This window comes from Hesperophylax consimilis, chromosome 29 (genome assembly GCF_061612785.1).
Source record: "Hesperophylax consimilis isolate HC1 chromosome 29, BYU_Hcon_1.0, whole genome shotgun sequence".
Classification (NCBI taxonomy): domain Eukaryota; kingdom Metazoa; phylum Arthropoda; class Insecta; order Trichoptera; family Limnephilidae; genus Hesperophylax; species Hesperophylax consimilis.
The window spans coordinates 20,537,599-20,554,572 of record NC_142864.1 but is presented as its reverse complement, the minus strand read 5'-3'; the positions used below and the strand labels follow the sequence as shown (position 1 = coordinate 20,554,572).

The 16,974-nt window shown below is 40.3% G+C and overlaps 1 protein-coding gene across 2 annotated transcripts in view; it reads left to right on the top strand.

Moving 5' to 3' along the window:
* The window catches only part of Sec24CD (COPII coat complex component secretory 24CD), a 28,874-nt gene extending 12,499 nt beyond the window's left edge, over positions 1-16,375 (top strand). The window contains exons 7-18 of one of the 2 annotated variants that reach the window (XR_016305102.1): positions 1,911-2,093; positions 2,920-3,105; positions 4,854-5,001; positions 5,084-5,244; positions 6,058-6,226; positions 7,293-7,366; positions 7,496-7,634; positions 11,154-11,348; positions 11,781-11,966; positions 12,050-12,243; positions 12,510-12,757; positions 12,865-16,375. Coding sequence is in view for 1 of the 2 variants with exons in the window: in XM_089649357.1 (XP_089505483.1) it covers positions 1,911-2,093; positions 2,920-3,105; positions 4,854-5,001; positions 5,084-5,244; positions 6,058-6,226; positions 7,293-7,366; positions 7,496-7,634; positions 11,154-11,348; positions 11,781-11,966; positions 12,050-12,243; positions 12,510-12,647 (1,773 nt within the window). In the remaining variant the exon portion in view is untranslated. Of the gene's footprint in view, positions 1-1,910; positions 2,094-2,919; positions 3,106-4,853; positions 5,002-5,083; positions 5,245-6,057; positions 6,227-7,292; positions 7,367-7,495; positions 7,635-11,153; positions 11,349-11,780; positions 11,967-12,049; positions 12,244-12,509 lie in introns of both variants that reach the window. The other variant, XM_089649357.1, reaches the window with a different exon arrangement.
* The last annotated feature ends 599 nt before the right edge of the window (positions 16,376-16,974 follow it).

Genomic DNA, 16,974 nt, shown 5'->3' with positions numbered 1-16,974 from the left:
GGCATTCCCTTTACTTGACAATTGTGGAAGAATCTATCAGATAATAAGAAAGGAATTTACAGGGTGTAACAGCATGTACCCGAAGGATTTTAACATAGCGGAGTTAAAACGTAGCTGTCATTTTGCTGTCCGATGATGATATTTAAATATTTTTCCATCACACCTCGCCACTGGGCAGTTGGATACAGTCTAGCGGGTCATGTGAAACGCACTCCGTCTTGTTCCAGACCACACAATGTTATCAGACGCAAGTCCCTTACATTGACTGTAAATAGGGGGGTGCTGGATCTTCTAGTCGGTGAGCTGCTTTATGTTCAGGGCCTTTTCCGGTTGCTGTGGTGTCGTGTATCCAAGGAGAGAACAGTAGGTAGTCCAAGGAAGCGCAAGGTCAGAAGTCAAAGGCGGTTGTAGTGGTTCCAGCGGGAGAAGCAGTCCAGAGTGAAGCGGTCAGAGTAGATGTCGGAAGAGAGAGACTTGAGATATATATAGGACTAGCGGGAGCGTGCACACATCTGTGTGCGCGCGTCTGAACCACCATTTTGTGCAGCTTCGTATGTTTTCACATGACTTTAATAGTCAATATAAAAATTATTTATTCAATAGTGCTCTTTACGCCGCTTCATCTTATGAAAACTGTTTTTCCCTAGCATTTTTATAATAAATTGTACTATATGAATCAGTGGGTCCTCAGACCAACATTGGTGTGAGGAAATCCTTATAATAATACAACTTAATATTAATGTTTACATATTTCAATATTACTTTACAACATAGACCCGAGTTCAGCCTTTCAACCTGTATATTTTTATTTAGCATTATTGCGGCGAGACTCACGCAAATCTAACATTAATTTGCGCAATTATATATGAAAAGAGAAATATTTCTAGCTTTATCGTGCTTTGCGGTGATTGGCTGACCGTCGCTGTTCAGTGTTTGGCCTAGCTTCGCCTGGGTAAAGGAGAGGGTATGCGACGTAAATACTGGGTCCACGGCTTGCGTTGTGCCCAGTGCTCTCCAGCCGGGGAGGGGATACGATGTAAATACTGTCTCCGGGCGCGCGTTGTGCTCAGTACTCGCCGGCTGGGGAGGGGATACGATGTAAATACTGTGTCCGGGCGCGCGTTGTGCTCAGTACTCGCCGGCTGGGGAGGGGATACGATGTAAATACTGTGTCCGGGCGCGCGTTGTGCTCAGTACTCGCCGGCTGGGGAGGGGATACTATGTAAATACTACCTTTCTTATCCTCCCATGGTAAGAAAGCTGCTTTGCGGCCTTTGGGTAGCATTGCGTAATGCGTTCGATACAGCGGTAACAGAAGAGACACGGTAACAGTTAGTGTCTATCATCATGGCAGATGATGATCCACAGTGTAATGCTGTCCGAAACGTTAGCTAAAGAAGAAGGAAAAGCAAAACGGCATAATATATACCCCAAATATAAACAGCGATAAAGTTTTGTGTGTGAAAATCTCAAATCGTGTCTGTATATACATTGTGAAGATATTCAATAACTGGCCTTGTAACGCACTTCTTAATTACACCTGTTTCTCAGAACTATAAAATATAATTTTGTTTTTTGTTACAGTAGTAATAATTATTAATAGCTGAAGTTCCCGGCTTTACTCAAAGTTCATCGAAATCTCAAGTAGACAGTGACCTTCCTCTTGTTTTGAAGGTCAAAGGTGCGAAATTTGATCAATATCATAATGAAAGTGTAGATTTGTATAAAAATCAAAGCCACGCAATCAAAGTCCGTTCGCCTGCCCGCCTACCACAGACATTCTCTTGTATATAAATAGATAGACGATGTGGACCTCATTAGATGGTCTACCCATGCTGAGGCACCATTTGAATATGGTAATAACAATGTTTAGAACTGTAATATTTTCTGACTTCACCCTTCTCTTCCAGAACAACGTGCTTCCTAAACCGCCGGCCCTCATCTTCGTGGTGGATGTTTCGTACAACGCGGTGCGCAGCGGACTGCTGCAGCTGGTGCTGGGGCAGCTCCGGGGCACCCTGGCCTGCCTGCCGCCCTACCAGAGGGTGGGAGTCATCACGTACGGCGCCACCGTGCATTTCTACAACATCAACGTGAGGACCACACAAACAAACAAACAAACTGGCAAAATATGGCAATTAACAACAATATTGTATATTATCACTTCCACACCAAAAACACTTATCAAAATATGTATGTATTGTCATTTTTCTGAAGAACATAGAATCAATGACACTAGTTCTTCAAAACCACCTGCACCTTTCATTGAAATATCAGTAGAACACGCACAGAATACGATTAAGATTTGAAAATTTACCAAACGGACAGGATGAAATATTTGCCTAGAGAAATTATTTAATATTTTCGCCACTCCTCGGTGTGGAATGGGAGGGCTGGGTAGGAATCTAGGGTCAGTGAATCCAGGAGTCAGAGAGTCGGAGAGTCCGGCTGGAGTAGTCAAAGGGTCTCCCGATCCGACCTGCCATGCAGCTGGTGGGCAGTTGCATCCGCCACCAAGACCTGGACAAATCTCACCCCATGAAAACCTCACCCTGTATAAAACAATATGTACCATGCATGGCCAAATGCATTGTACATATAATTTTGTATTAGTGATCGACTCATCGGTGGATGTGATCTGTTAGCCATAAGTTGATAATGGTTTGTCTGGTCTATAGTTAGTAATAAGATAGATCATCGTATATATTTGAATAGCGACCTTGAGGTGATAATTTTACAAAAATGGCACTATTCAAATCATCTCAATATTGTTATTATTAACCCGGCACTCCTGATAAGTCACCAAACGTAGCGAACCACGTGGTGTGACCTATGGCAGGGGTGTTGGTTATTCAGTAAATGGTTCCCGGGGCGGTGATACCCTTCCACGCTTCCCAAATTGAATTTGTTTGCTTCCAGGAGACGTTGGCCCTGCCGCAGATGCTGGTGGTGGGAGATGTGCAGGAGGTATTTGTGCCGCTGTCCCAGGGGCTGCTGGTGGAGCCGGGCAAGGCGGCGCACCTGCTGGACGCCCTGGCGCAGGAGATCCCCACCATGTTCCGAGACACCAAGGACACCGAGACCATCCTGCTTCCCGCTGTTCAGGTCGGTTTGTGGTCTAATGGTTGTTATGAAGTACAGTCACCCTATTTATATTAAAGTACGGTCACCTTATTACGCATAAACTATGGTCACCCTAGAAGCAGTATATGTTTATCCCCACTCCGCGGACACGGCACGCATGCCAGATGGTCAACGGGCTGCCGGCTTGCACGTGTCCCGGCAGTCCACAGCTAGCATCAGCCTCGCTCACAGCGTCCCGCGCTCGGCCGTAACATTGCTCTCTCGAGCATGACGCAATATACCGGAAACTCGCATATTCACGCATCTTAAAGACGGACTCAATTGTTGTAATCGATATTCTGCCGTACCGTTTTTAATCATGATTCGGATCCAATATTTATATTCGGCCCGTCGGAGTCGTTCTACCGCTAAATTCGCCTGTGTCCAATACATCGTCTGTGTGGCCTAAACAGACCACGAGCACTCATCATGACATGGCAAACAGTAAGCAACTTCAGAATATTCCCCTTTCATTGTGTTCAAAACCGTAAATTCACCTAGATACTGATTCATCCTGTTGAGGGAGAGAGAGAATTCGATAATATGTGTTCTTTAAAAGCTAATATGTGTTCCCGTGTATTCTACTCAAATAAAACCTTTGTCCTACTTGTATTGCTTGTGATAATTGAAGTGACCTTCCCCTTATATTGACCGTTGGGGACGTGGAAATGAACAGAGAGTTCCCCACCCCTGACAAAACATAGAATCTCACCTGTCTACCTTGAGCTATCCTAATCCATCTTGGTTCAATTCCAATTTGGGGCCTAAACACCATTTAATATTACGCTGACTTTCATGGACGAAACCTAACTTAACATGGTCCTCCCAACCATTTGCCTTTCGGTTCAGTCTTTTTCCCATCGATACATGGCATTGGTTCTAATATTGTTACACTTTATTCCTCTCCTCCTCTCCTGTTTGCATAATATGGTATTCAACTCCCCCACTTTCTGATTCTTTTTTCCCCTCAAAGTGACTTCACTTCATCCTATTCAAGTTTTCTATAGCTATCACTGTTTGCTTGTAACTCCCAACAGCTGCTTGTGTCTCCGGAGGTGACAGTATCCTGTTAATGGTCCTGCTAACTCCCTCAGTGAATTTCTATCCATATTTGTCGGCCTCCGTGGTCTAGGGGTAAGGCTCTGGACTAGCAAGCCGAAGCTCGCGGGTTCAAATCCCGGCGTGTGCGAGTAAATTTTATTTGATTAATTTGTGTTATTTCACAATTTATTAATTAAAAATAGTATATATTATACTTGCGGCTCGTTCCCAAATGGAAGATACTCTCAGTATCGTCCTGGTGTAAGACCACCATTCAGAATTGAAACGTTAATTGAAATGGCTTGAATAGCCAGGTACTCCCCCACCTTCCTATTCCCCTCCCCACTACCTTCAGCCTAACAACATACCCCAATTGGGCATGCCATATTTTCACTGGCTCCAGACGGTGAGCAGAGAAGCAGTTGAGACTCTTATGCGGTATTCAGTGCCGCCATTGATGAACGCTACAGCTTTTACTGCCTTTTTCCCGATGATAGATGCATGTATCTCTTGAGATGCCAATGTCTTGTTAGTATTTCTGCTATCTCTCAGAGTGAATTATCTATGTCGAGAAGTTGTCTATCCTGCTTTGGATTTAGTCTGTCTTTTCCTCCGATTGATTCCATCCGGTTCTAGCATTTTGCTGGTATTTTATCATTACTAATATATGTCCTGTGTATCTGTTGTAGGCTGGATTGGAAGCGCTCAAGGCAGCCGAGTGCTGCGGCAAGTTGCTGATATTCCACTCTTCACTGCCAACAGGACAGGCTCCAGGAAAACTGGCAAACAGAGATGATAGGAAACTTCTTGGCACTGATAAGGAGAAGAACATACTGAGTAAGTATATAGCATCTCGTCCCGAAGATTTAAAATTCTGTGACTTAACGCTTTTATAACTAATGATTTTGTTAAATTTCAGGTCCACAGACTAAAGTTTACAACGAAGTAGCCCAGGAATGCGTTGGTGCTGGCTGCGGAGTGGAACTCTTCCTCTTCAACAGTTCCTACATCGACGCAGCCACCCTCGGCCAGCTGCCCCGCCTCACCGGGGGTTCTCTCTACAAGTACACCTACTTCCAGGTAACTATGCCAAGTATTGAGATCGAAATGAATTAATATTTCTGAAGCTCTTCCTTTTCAACGGCACCTACATAATATGTACATGTAAGCATCCTCCACCATCCTAATCATATTCCATAGTTCCAGCCGTTAACTCATTTATTTTAGTTTTAGTACCACATTCTGGGTTTCCATTATTATGGTTTGTTCGGGAATCCATTCTATCATGTAAAATAGATACTGTTTTAGGTTGTCACATACGTAACACCCGGCACCAGATCAGCATCGCCTCAGCTCGAGCCGTTCAGAGTTCTTTGTGAAACTCCAGTCTGCAACGCACACTAATCAGCATCATAATGGCATCGCTTCGTCTCTGATGTCCTAGTGAAATGTGGCGAGGCGATGCCGAGCTGAAATGTGTGCGATAACCATTTCATGTAAAGTTTTTAATAATTAAAGTGGCTCTAAATGGGTTCCTTGAGGAACTCTACATTCTGAAGTTTTCAATGATGCAGAAAATTCAATAGCCACGTGTAAGTCCCTTGTGAGACCTGATTTGCCATTTGAAAGCTTTGAGTTGAGGACTGTCAACTTCTAAAGCTGAGCATCAGTTTCTTGCCCTTCATTTTCAAAGTTCGTTGAAATTCACTGCTAATATCTGGACAAAATAGAATATGATAAAATAATTGTTTAAGTTGGGTTAGTTTTCATTACGTTAGTTAATTTACGCTTGGTCATGATTTATTTGTTATTTTTCTTCAATGATCCTTTTTTTAATGGAACCTATTACACTTTACATCTCACACTTTTAACGCTGTCTTATTCTTCTTGCAGGCGGATGTGGATGGAGAACGCTTCCTGTGGGACCTGCGCCACGTTCTGACGCGGCCCACGGCCTACGATGCGGTGATGCGAGTGCGCACCTCCACCGGAGTGCGCGCCACCGACTTCTACGGCAACTTCTTCATGTCCAACACCACCGACGTGGAGCTGGCAACCCTGGGTGAGTAACTGCTTCTCATTTCCCCACACAGAAGTTAAGGAATCTCCTCATATTATGGTAATTCGTTTATGACAGACTTCTAACAAGAATCTTATAAGATTTTTTTTTAGTTCTTCGTAACTTCGACAAATAAGCACGTATCTAGCAAAACCAATTTGTCCAACGACCAGAACAAATTTTTTTCATCCATGGTTGTCAATTTGCACCATGATCGACTTGCCCTTGGTTTAGGGGCACACAGAATTAGGATCTTAAACACTGATTTTCCAAAACCTTAGTATGCTTTTCTTAATAGATGTCAACTAGCATCTTATTATAATTATACAATTTGTACAACGCTGTCCCTTGAATTCTGGAATTCTGGAATTGTCATTTCGCTTTTTACCTCAAATTACCTTCATGTAGAAATGTTTAAAAGGTGCTGTGTCTTTAACCCTTCCGTTGCCAACGGGGGTACACAAAGTCTTTTATATTACTATCCTCCATCATAATTTTACAAAAGGCCTTTTAGTTTTGATATTTTCTGTCCTCCTACAAAACCTAACACGTCATCTGCCATTGAATAAATTAAACTAAAGTACATACTAGATTAAAATGAAAAAAAAAACTATATTTATAAATACGTAGGTATCATTCCTTGCCGCAAATAATACTCCTCGCTCGCTGGAACCAAATCCACTGCAAAATACGCAGTTAAATAATGCGCCATCTCACTCGCACATTATTTTGCTTATGGGTCAATCTACTCACTCAAGTCACTTTTGGGTGAAGCTTGCCATCTCACTGGTTCGCACTATTACCAAAGGGATAAAGACACTACGTGCCGCAGGCTGACTGTCAGCAGTACCAAAGTACCGACTGATTAAAAGTCAGTATTGATGAATGAATGGGCTTTTTATAAAATTAACTTTATCAAATGCAACAATATGTATGAATTGATTACTCAGAGTTTTATTTTGCATGTTGGAATGCCAAAGGTTAACCAGTATTTTTAAACCCACAAAGAGGTTCACATTGTTACCTTGTAAAAGAGTTTTACTGACAATGTTGTATTTTTTGATTTCAGATAGTGACAAAGCAATCGGAGTGGAAATCAAACACGATGATAAATTAACCGGAGAAGATGGAGTCTACATTCAGGTTAGCAAAACCAGATTATTCTCTCCTTCACAAATCATTTAAATGCCTTCGAGGTCTGAATTGTTAGACTGATCATATATTCAGGTTCTCCCCATCAACTGACTCTGACTTGTGTAACATTGTGTGCAGGTGGCCCTCCTGTACACCCACGTCAGCGGCCAGCGCAGATTGCGAATCTGCAACCTTGCCCTCAACGTGGCCACCCAGATGGCCGATGTGTATCGGTGCTGCGATCTGGACACCATTATCAACTTCCTCACCAAGCAAGGTAAAGGCAACTGACTGTCCTCCCTTTGTTTCTTATCCTGCAGCTCAATTTGGGAGGCAGGTATGGATACCGCCGCCACAAGAACCAAGTAGGGGTGGTAGATATGTCTGTCTTTGACGAATCCAGCCGGACTCTCTCGACCCATCACCTCGCACTGCAGTGGGAGGGATAGTCACTCCTGGATACACTCATCCCCAGATTCACCCACAGAACTTCCTCTCCTTAAAAGGACAGTCCACACAGCATCCGCAAAGAGGGCAAATTCCCTGAGGGAAATTATTTTCCTAGGTGGAGTTGATGTAAAAACAAAATCTCCTCAAGTCAAGAAATTCCTCGCTAAGGTTAAATCTCATTCCAGAAGAAACTGGCATTTATTATTATCTGCCTTTATACCGCCTTGTAGTAAAATTATCACCTCAACGAGCATTCGCTTATCTTGTACCAAATATATTTAATAAGATATCAATGGATGTTAAAAGCCAATCAACCTGCCCACTGAACTAAAAGAATGGTTAAGGATAGATCAAGATTTTTTTTTATATCGACACTGTTTATAAATACATTAGTATCCATTAATTTCATCCATAAATATGTCTGAGTGTGTATGTATGTTGAGTGAGTGAGTATGTTGACTGTGTTGTATTCTAATGCCTTTGTATTGTAGTCACTTGAAATGTTATTCTTCAGCATCTATTTTCTATATTGTGAAATTAACCTGCTTACAATTACCTAAGGGAACTTATTCCCAGCCTAAGTTTCCCATTTGGTGAAGCATGAAACTAAAAAAGTTGATAATCGAGAAAAAGATAATACACAAATTATTCAAATGTACGAACAACTTGGCGCATTATCATAAATTTTCTCAGCTAAGAGAACTATCCAAAATCGAATCTGTTAGGTGCTACAAATCCTACATCGAACTCACTGAGACACAATTAAATCTTAACCCTAAACAATTCTGGAAATTTGTTAAACAAAAAAGTACTAATGATAATGATCTCCCTCCAAGTATGTTGTGTGCAGGTGGCCCTCCTGTACACCCACGTCAGCGGCCAGCGCAGATTGCGAATCTGTAATCTTTAATGTAAATCATGCTACCAACGGTCTCGACATTGCTAACCTTTTCGCTGAAAACTTCTCCTCCGTCTATTCTGATACCTCGTGCACTATCCCTCCACTCAACTATACTAATACTATTGATTTAAATAATTGCCAAATCACACTTATAGATCCCTTTAACTCCTTAAAAAATCTCCCCAGCAAAACAAGCACTGGTCCTGATAATATTCCAGAAATATTACTGAAGGAATGTAAATTTACTAAATCTAAGCCAATTTCTTTGTTATATAACTTGTCAATATCATCTGCCACTTTTCCAGACTCCTGGAAAGTTTCTTATATCAGACCTATTTTCAAATCCGGCAATAAGTTGAACGTAGAAAACTATAGACCCATATCGATATTATCCCATATTCCTAAAATATTTGAGTCAATAATAATGAAGAAATTCACACCTATCTTTAAAAATGTACTGATCGAGGAACAGCATGGATTTAGATCTGCTAAATCTACTACTACTAACTTACTATCCTTTACCAATTCCATCGTCAATGGTCTAGAAGATAACTCACAAATAGATGTTCTATATACCGACTTCTCTAAAGCTTTCGACAAAGTAAACCACTCAATCCTTATGGCCAAACTATATGCTATCGGTATTTATTAGAAACCTCTTGCTATCATTCTTTAATTCTTATAAGCAATAGAAAACAAAGAGTTAAATTAAACAACTTTGTGTCTACTATTATTGAAGTAACGTCCGGCGTACCTCAAGGAGCACATCTAGCGCTGCTTCTTTTTAACTTGTTTATAAAAGACATTATTAGTATTTTTTCTCATACACGCTTTTGGCTTTTTGCGGACGACAATAAGATTCTAAAAATAATAAAAAATCATGATGACTGCCTTCTTTTCCAATCGAATATCGACTCTTTCAATGATTGGTGTAAAATTAATTGTTTGAAACTAAATGTCGATAAATGCAAAATTATGTCCTTCTATAGATCAAAAAAACCGATTGTCTTCAAATACAAACTTAATAATATTTACTTAACAACTGTTACATCTATTAAAGACCTTGGTGTCTCTCTTGATAGCAAGCTTTCTTTTCGGGATCACATAACTGCAATCATTAATAAATCCCTCAAACTACTTGGTTTCATCACTAGAATCACTTCGGACTTCAAAAACGTAAATACCCTTAGAACTCTTTACTGCTCCTTGGTTCGCCCCCATCTTGAATATGCTTGTGTTATCTGGTCTCCTTTTTATGCTGTCCACATTCGACGCATTGAATCTGTTCAACATCGGTTCTTAAGAGGGATTGCTAGGAGGCTAGGATTAGAAAAAGCCAAATACTCATATGATGAAATTGAACTAACTCTAAACCTCTCTCCTTTGGAAGTCCATCGGGAAAGAAATGACCTCATTTGCTTCTTCAAAATTATAAATGGTATTATTGATTCACCTACTCTACTGCAACTCATTCCTTTCAATATCCCCTCGCAAAGACTCAGAAATAATGAACTGCTCTTCCTCAACCATCATTTGACAAATTATGGATATTATTCACCATTGTCCAGAATGTGTAGACTGGTCAACTCAAGTCAAAACCTTAACTTTTTTGGGATAAGTCTGAATGATTTTTGCCAGTCGCTAAACAAGTGACGGAATATTATAAGTGTCATGTGGTCCTGACCCACGGCGTATTCTTGACTTGATTCGACTTGTCACTTTATTTTCTTATATTATATCTACCATATGTCTTTGCTTTCATGTACCTTTGTCTACTCCTGTATTTTTCATTTTAATTTATTCGTGTTATTATTTTGTAATTTGGACGATGTCCGTTAATAAATAAATAAATTAAAAAAGGGGCACTTTTCTCATTTAGCTGAATATAGAAATGCTACCCCCATCTCATGTCTAACCACACATAAGTTACAATAAACTATTAACTCTTTTTGGCATTCCATGTTAATATACGTTTTGACTGCTTTTGCACATTAATATATTTTATAACTGTGTGTGTAAATGCAACAAAATTGACCCTTCACCTCTTTGACATTCTTCACCTCTTGCTTTTCTGAAATTCCACTGTCAAATGTATACTCCGGAGAGATGGGAAATTGAACAGATAATTAATTTCATTGAATGTGTGTGGCCTACAAGTCTTATGGAATTATCAGTTCAGACTTCCGGGGATTTTCTGTCTAGCGTATTATCCGCTCGATTGAAATCTACCCAATTGGTAGGTAAACATCCTCGATATGATAATTTGGGATTAACGGTGAAATACAGGTGGATTCATTGGCTTTAAACCACAATATGTTTTCTTACTATCCTTATTCGGACGTATGATTTATGGAATGAGCACGGCCGAATTCAAAACCGAAAAGTTGGAAATCTTTATCGCTCGAGTGGCTAATAATCTTTATTTATGAGTAAATCTTTTTCCAGCCGTGTGGAGACTGAGTGAACACTCCCCCAAATCCATCAAGGAAGGCATCATCGCCCGCTGCGCCCAGTCGCTTGTCTGCTACCGCAAGCACTGCGCCTCGCCCACTAGTGCCGGACAGCTGGTGCTGCCCGAGAGCATGAAGCTGTTGCCGCTCTACGCCAACTGTCTGATTCGCAGCGACGCGCTCAGCGGAGGTTAGTGCGCAGCAAGAATTTACTGTTATTGCTTCTCTTGAGTGATGAGTGCTTCAGTACTACAAACAAGTACTTGGATTTAGAGGAGGACCGTAAGGTCACACATTGCAGTTCTCTCATTCCAGCAGCACTGTACAGACGAGACAGAGCGTGTATCACATTATCCGTTGCTACATGTGGCAGTGTGACCTGTTATATATTGACATCTACACTTTTTACTCCAAATAAGTTCATGAATCGCTGGTTAAAATCTTTGTGGTATGTACTGATACACTGTGTACATGAATGATTCTAGTGCGAAAGATTGATAAAGGATTGACAAATCAAATTTTTTCAACACTTTCTTGAGCCATCGCCCAATCTAGCGTCCCCACAAGGGATTAGGGATTCTCCCACTGATTTAAATCAAACAATGTTGTGTATTTCCCCCAGGAGCGGACATGTCGTGTGACGACCGCAGCTGGGCCATGCAGACGGCTCTGGCGGCGGACGTGTCAGCGTGCCTGGCCACCCTGTACCCCTCCCTCACCTCCCTGGCGCCCCTCTTGCACGGGGAGAGTCCTCAGCCGCTGAGATGCTCCGCAGAGAAGATGCGGGACGACGGTCTATACCTTTTGGGTGAGTGTCTCTCTTGTAAACCAATCCATTCAATACATCCAGTACAAATCAGTTTGATTGTAAAATTTGGTTGTGGTTTCCAGAGAATGGGGTGCACCTGCTGCTGTGGGTAGGACTCCAGTGCCCCACGGACCTGGTGAGGGGTGTGTTTGGAGTGAACACTGCGCAGGAGGTGGATGCGGAAGCCCTGAGCCTACCGGAGCTCGCCGAGGGACCCAACCAAGCTCTCAGGGACCTGGTGGATGGACTGCGGCGCCAGAGAAGAAGACACATGCGGGTGAGTTATCTATCTGTATGAATAAATGGTAATTAATAGTGCTAGGAGTATTTAGAATGGTTTGAATGCTAGGAAAAGTCTGAGACGCCCGAGAAAGATGAATGAATATAAAGAAGAGTATACATACTTGACGTATGCAACATTATTATCAAAAACTCCATTGTCTGCGTGAAGGCTAGGCGACGTCGAGGAATTCAGCTAAAACCAGTTTTCAGGTACACTAGAATTCACAACCAGCCGTAATCATCGTGTTGTATTGTTTGCAGTTGACGGTGGTTCGGCAGCACGACAAGCTGGAGACGGTGTTCCGCCACTTCCTGGTGGAGGATCAGGGCCAAGACGGGTCCGCCTCCTACGTGGACTTCCTCTGCTACGTTCACAAGGAGATTCGCGCCCTTCTATAGGGGCACCTCACCGCGCAGTGGACCTACCTCAACTACTAGTGACCACCACGTTTCTTGGGACAGCAAACACTGTCAGCTGACGAGTGGCAAACACCTTGGCCACTATCTAGGTACCATCAGCTGACAAATGGCAAACAACAGCAAATCCTGTGGCACTGTGAGCTAGCGAGTGGCATTATAAACTGTACAAGTGGCAAACATCTTGGCCACTATTTAGGCAACATCAGCTGACAAACGGCAAACTACAGCAAATCCTGTGGCAGTCTTAGTTGACAAGGTCTAACGTTGTGGCACTATTAGCTGACAAGTGGCAAAAACATCTTGGCATTATCAACTAACACTTCACTAATAAACTACTGCAAACTTATTAGCTGACAAGTGGTACTGTTTGGCTCAGTTTGGAATCCTATGAGCTAGGCAAGCGGCTACACCGTGGAATCTTTGGTATAACCATAAGCTAACAAATGGCAACTTCAGACTTGTGGCCATTGCGCATTGATCATTGTGATTGACAAGACGAGAATTTTAATTAAAAACTAAAACCACAATTATTGTTGTCTTATCAACAAATACTTAAAAAATGATAAGTTGACAAGAGTGCCTTCTATAAGTTCATCGGCTAATGCATTAGCCGATGATAGATAGTTGACTCACTTCACTTGTAATGGGTGTTTTAGCAGACAAATGTATCATGTGGTATACGTTTAGCTAACATATGGTCTCGTGGAGGAGATGCTTAGTTGACAAGGTTAGCTGTTATGTGGGAGATATTTAGCTGACAAGTGTTTCACGTGGGAGTTGTTTATCTGACAGAGCTCAGGAAGTGTTACAAATGGGAAGTATTTAACTGAAAGTGTCCCATGTTGGAAATGTTAAGCTAGAAGTGTCCCATGTTGGAAATGTTAAGCTGGAAGTGTCCCATGTTGGAAATGTTAAGCTGAAAATGTCCCGAATGAGAAGGTCTACTGTGCGCGTTATGGACTACTATTACATTAAATAGCCTTTAGGATAATAATCACTTTGGAACTGCAATATGTATATTATATTATTTTATATTACGAAGGGCTGGGTGTTTTACTATTACAAAACCAGTTGCACTGTACGGTACGGGGCGTTCAGTATTTCCGTGTTTGTTTTTGTGACTGTTATCCATACTTGACTTGTGCTGAATAACAGTTTAATGAAAAAATGATTTTTATCAATTTGATGGAATATATATTATTTTTTAAATAAATAAATAGCATTGCTCAGAAATCATAAATTATTATTACCATTATTTATTTGAAATTGAACTCCTTTAACCTTGTTCAGTTTAATAACTGTAGTCAAGGTTCGAACATCACCTTGTCGGTCTGCTGATTCAAGTAATTACAAATGATTTATGTATTCATACATTCTGTACGGGCAGTTAGAAGAAACATGTACAAGTCTTTTAAATTATTATAAAGTTTGAAGAAAACCAGTGAAAGCATGTTACCTAAGATTCCCGTACATATATTTTTACATTGGGAACTTTATACATTTTTCTAACGTATTTACAGACAAATCATTTGTTGCATTTTTGAGTTCTGGCCGTTAACAGGCTTTTAGGTTAAAGATTACAAATTGACTAAATTACCAATATACACCTGCTCATATGTACTGTAGAAACTTCAAAGATACACACCTCTTTAACAAGCTAAAAGTGAAGTTAGGCTCACATTCATTTTGCAAATTAGAATTGTTTTGTTAATTTTCTTTAACATAATCGTTCAAAGCTGGTTAGATGGTAGCTAACCTCCGATAGGGGAGAAGAGAGGTCACCAGAAGAAAGATTTTGATAGATTACATGAAATAACTCCTTTAATTAGGTTAATTTCATGGTATGATCATTGAAACAACAAGGTGTATAAATTTAAATTCTGCACAAAATACAAAAAATGATTTATTTTGAATTGATGAAAGTTTAAAATATTTGTATCATATTAAAAATCATGATTTCTTATATATGATTTAAGATTTTCACGGCCAAAAGTATTTTAGTTATTGGGGTGTTATGCCATGTTGCGCTAACTCCTTCTTTAGCCAACGTTTCGGACAGCTGTAACACCCCAATAACAAATAACAAAAATGATTTATTATAATTGAAATAATACTGACAGAAGACAATATATATAATAACAGCAGTATTGGCGTAGATTGAATATTTTACATTTATAACATTTGAACGGTCCCCGTTAGGAGTCGATAATGAAATTCTATTGAAACTGTGTGATCAGCTGACAAGCGTATTACAATGCGGACAGCTGGTCATTATTTTGAGTGAAAACTGAAGCGGGCCGAGAATGGGCACCATTCAGAGATGTTATCCAAATGTAATAAAGTTTAAAACACTTCCCAGAGACATTCATTGTCAATCACCCAACGATAATAATTCTCTTCCAAAATGCCTTCACACAGATTACACTTCCAAAATATGAAATTGCATACCACATTTTGCAGTTTTATACATTGATAATGATTTTAAATCACCTTTCATGTTAGAAACACTGTCAATTAATAATTGGAAATGGTTAAAGAGTTTGGTTTGAGTTTGCTAACAAACTTATGATACATAATATACTGTGCCGGCCAGTATGCTAAGAGTTAAGACTCGCTAGAAACTAGAAAGTATGCTCTGAAATGTCAAATGTCCAAATTGCATTAGGATTTGGGAAATTAGTTTGAAAACTGAAATTGATTTTCCGATTGGTCAACAGTTTGTTAAAACCCGTCACGAATTTGACAGACTATTATAAGCTTGTTAAAACTGGCTACAAGGTAGTCTACATTTACTACAAACTTATTGTTAAAATAAGCTAAAATAAGTTTGTAAAGGACTCCTTATAAGACCCGCTGCAGATGCGTATTTCCTTTTCAAACACGCACGGGTTTGTTACGCTAATTCTCTTTTCAAACTAGTGGTCAATCCTCCAATCTCGTACACGGGCTTGTTATGCTAATTCTCTTTCTAAACTAGTGGTCAATTCAAGGCACGCATCCTCCAATCTCGTGCATGGTTTTATTTATACGTGCATTGATTTTATTTATCAAAATATATTATGCTAGCTGACGTGTACCCGGTGTTGCTCGGGGTTATGAAGGATTTGGAATAAAGTTTTGTGGTAGCGAGTTCTAGGATAAACATCGATTTTTCTCTACTTTCTATAAATATAATATGAATGCACTATATATTTACCTCTATATATAATCCTTCCGAAAGAAATTCTAGATTGAGCATATTGCAAACCCGTGCACGATTGGAGGATAATAATAATAACATGGCATTTATATAGCGCAGTTTAGTGTCATTTCACTTCAAGCGCCCCTTCAATAGAAAGAGAAAAATAGCGTAACAAACTCGTGCATGTTTCAAGTCAGTACTTCCTCCTATTGAACACGGAAAAGGAAATATGCCTGCGGGATTGTTAAGACCCGCTTCGGGCTTGTTAAGACTCACTGTGAGCTTCTTAAGTCATACTACAAGCTCGTTAAGACCTGCTACAAGCCTGTTAAAGACTCGATTGACTTGTGGACAGAAGCGAACACAACATTCTTATGGTTTTGGCGCTAGAATCGTGTTGCAAACGAGTCTGATTATATTCCACATACATAAGTTTAGGTATTTAGTTCATACATATTCATTAATTAAAGCCATTGTTAAACTAAATGTATAGAAATTTATTATTAAATATTTTTTTTCTAACCTGCTTTATTTATTTTATTTCAACCCCGACAGTATTTAATCCTGCAAGCTTTTTAACAATAATTTATTATTTCAAATGCGCTAACTCAAATTAGCAAAGGAATTTGAAAAAAAGTGTATAACAAATAATATAATATGTATGAAGTATGTTTTTTAATATATTGGCTGTTGGTGTTCATTTTGGGAGGCGGGTATAGGTACCGCCGCCCCGGGAACCATTCATTGGATAACCAACACAGAGGCCTTAGGGTAACCACAAGTGGTTCTCTAATTTTGGTGACTTAGAAGGGGTACCCGGGTTCATGGGGTGAGGTTTGGTCCAGATCCTGGCGGCGGATATGCCTGTTGAGGGAGACCCTTTGACCTCTCCAGCTGGACTCCCGGAGGGATGGATTCATACGTCTCCGAACATACTTTGTAAGTAGGTAACCTACCATGTGTGCTGTGTATCCTCAGCATCATTTCAATTATTGCTCTTACAGATTGTATTCTTCTTCATACACAAATATCTCCAACACATTATTATCTCACCGTCTTTATAGTTGTTTGACGGATTGCAGTCTTCAACACATAACAGCCGGATGGGAGTGCTGATCTTGATCT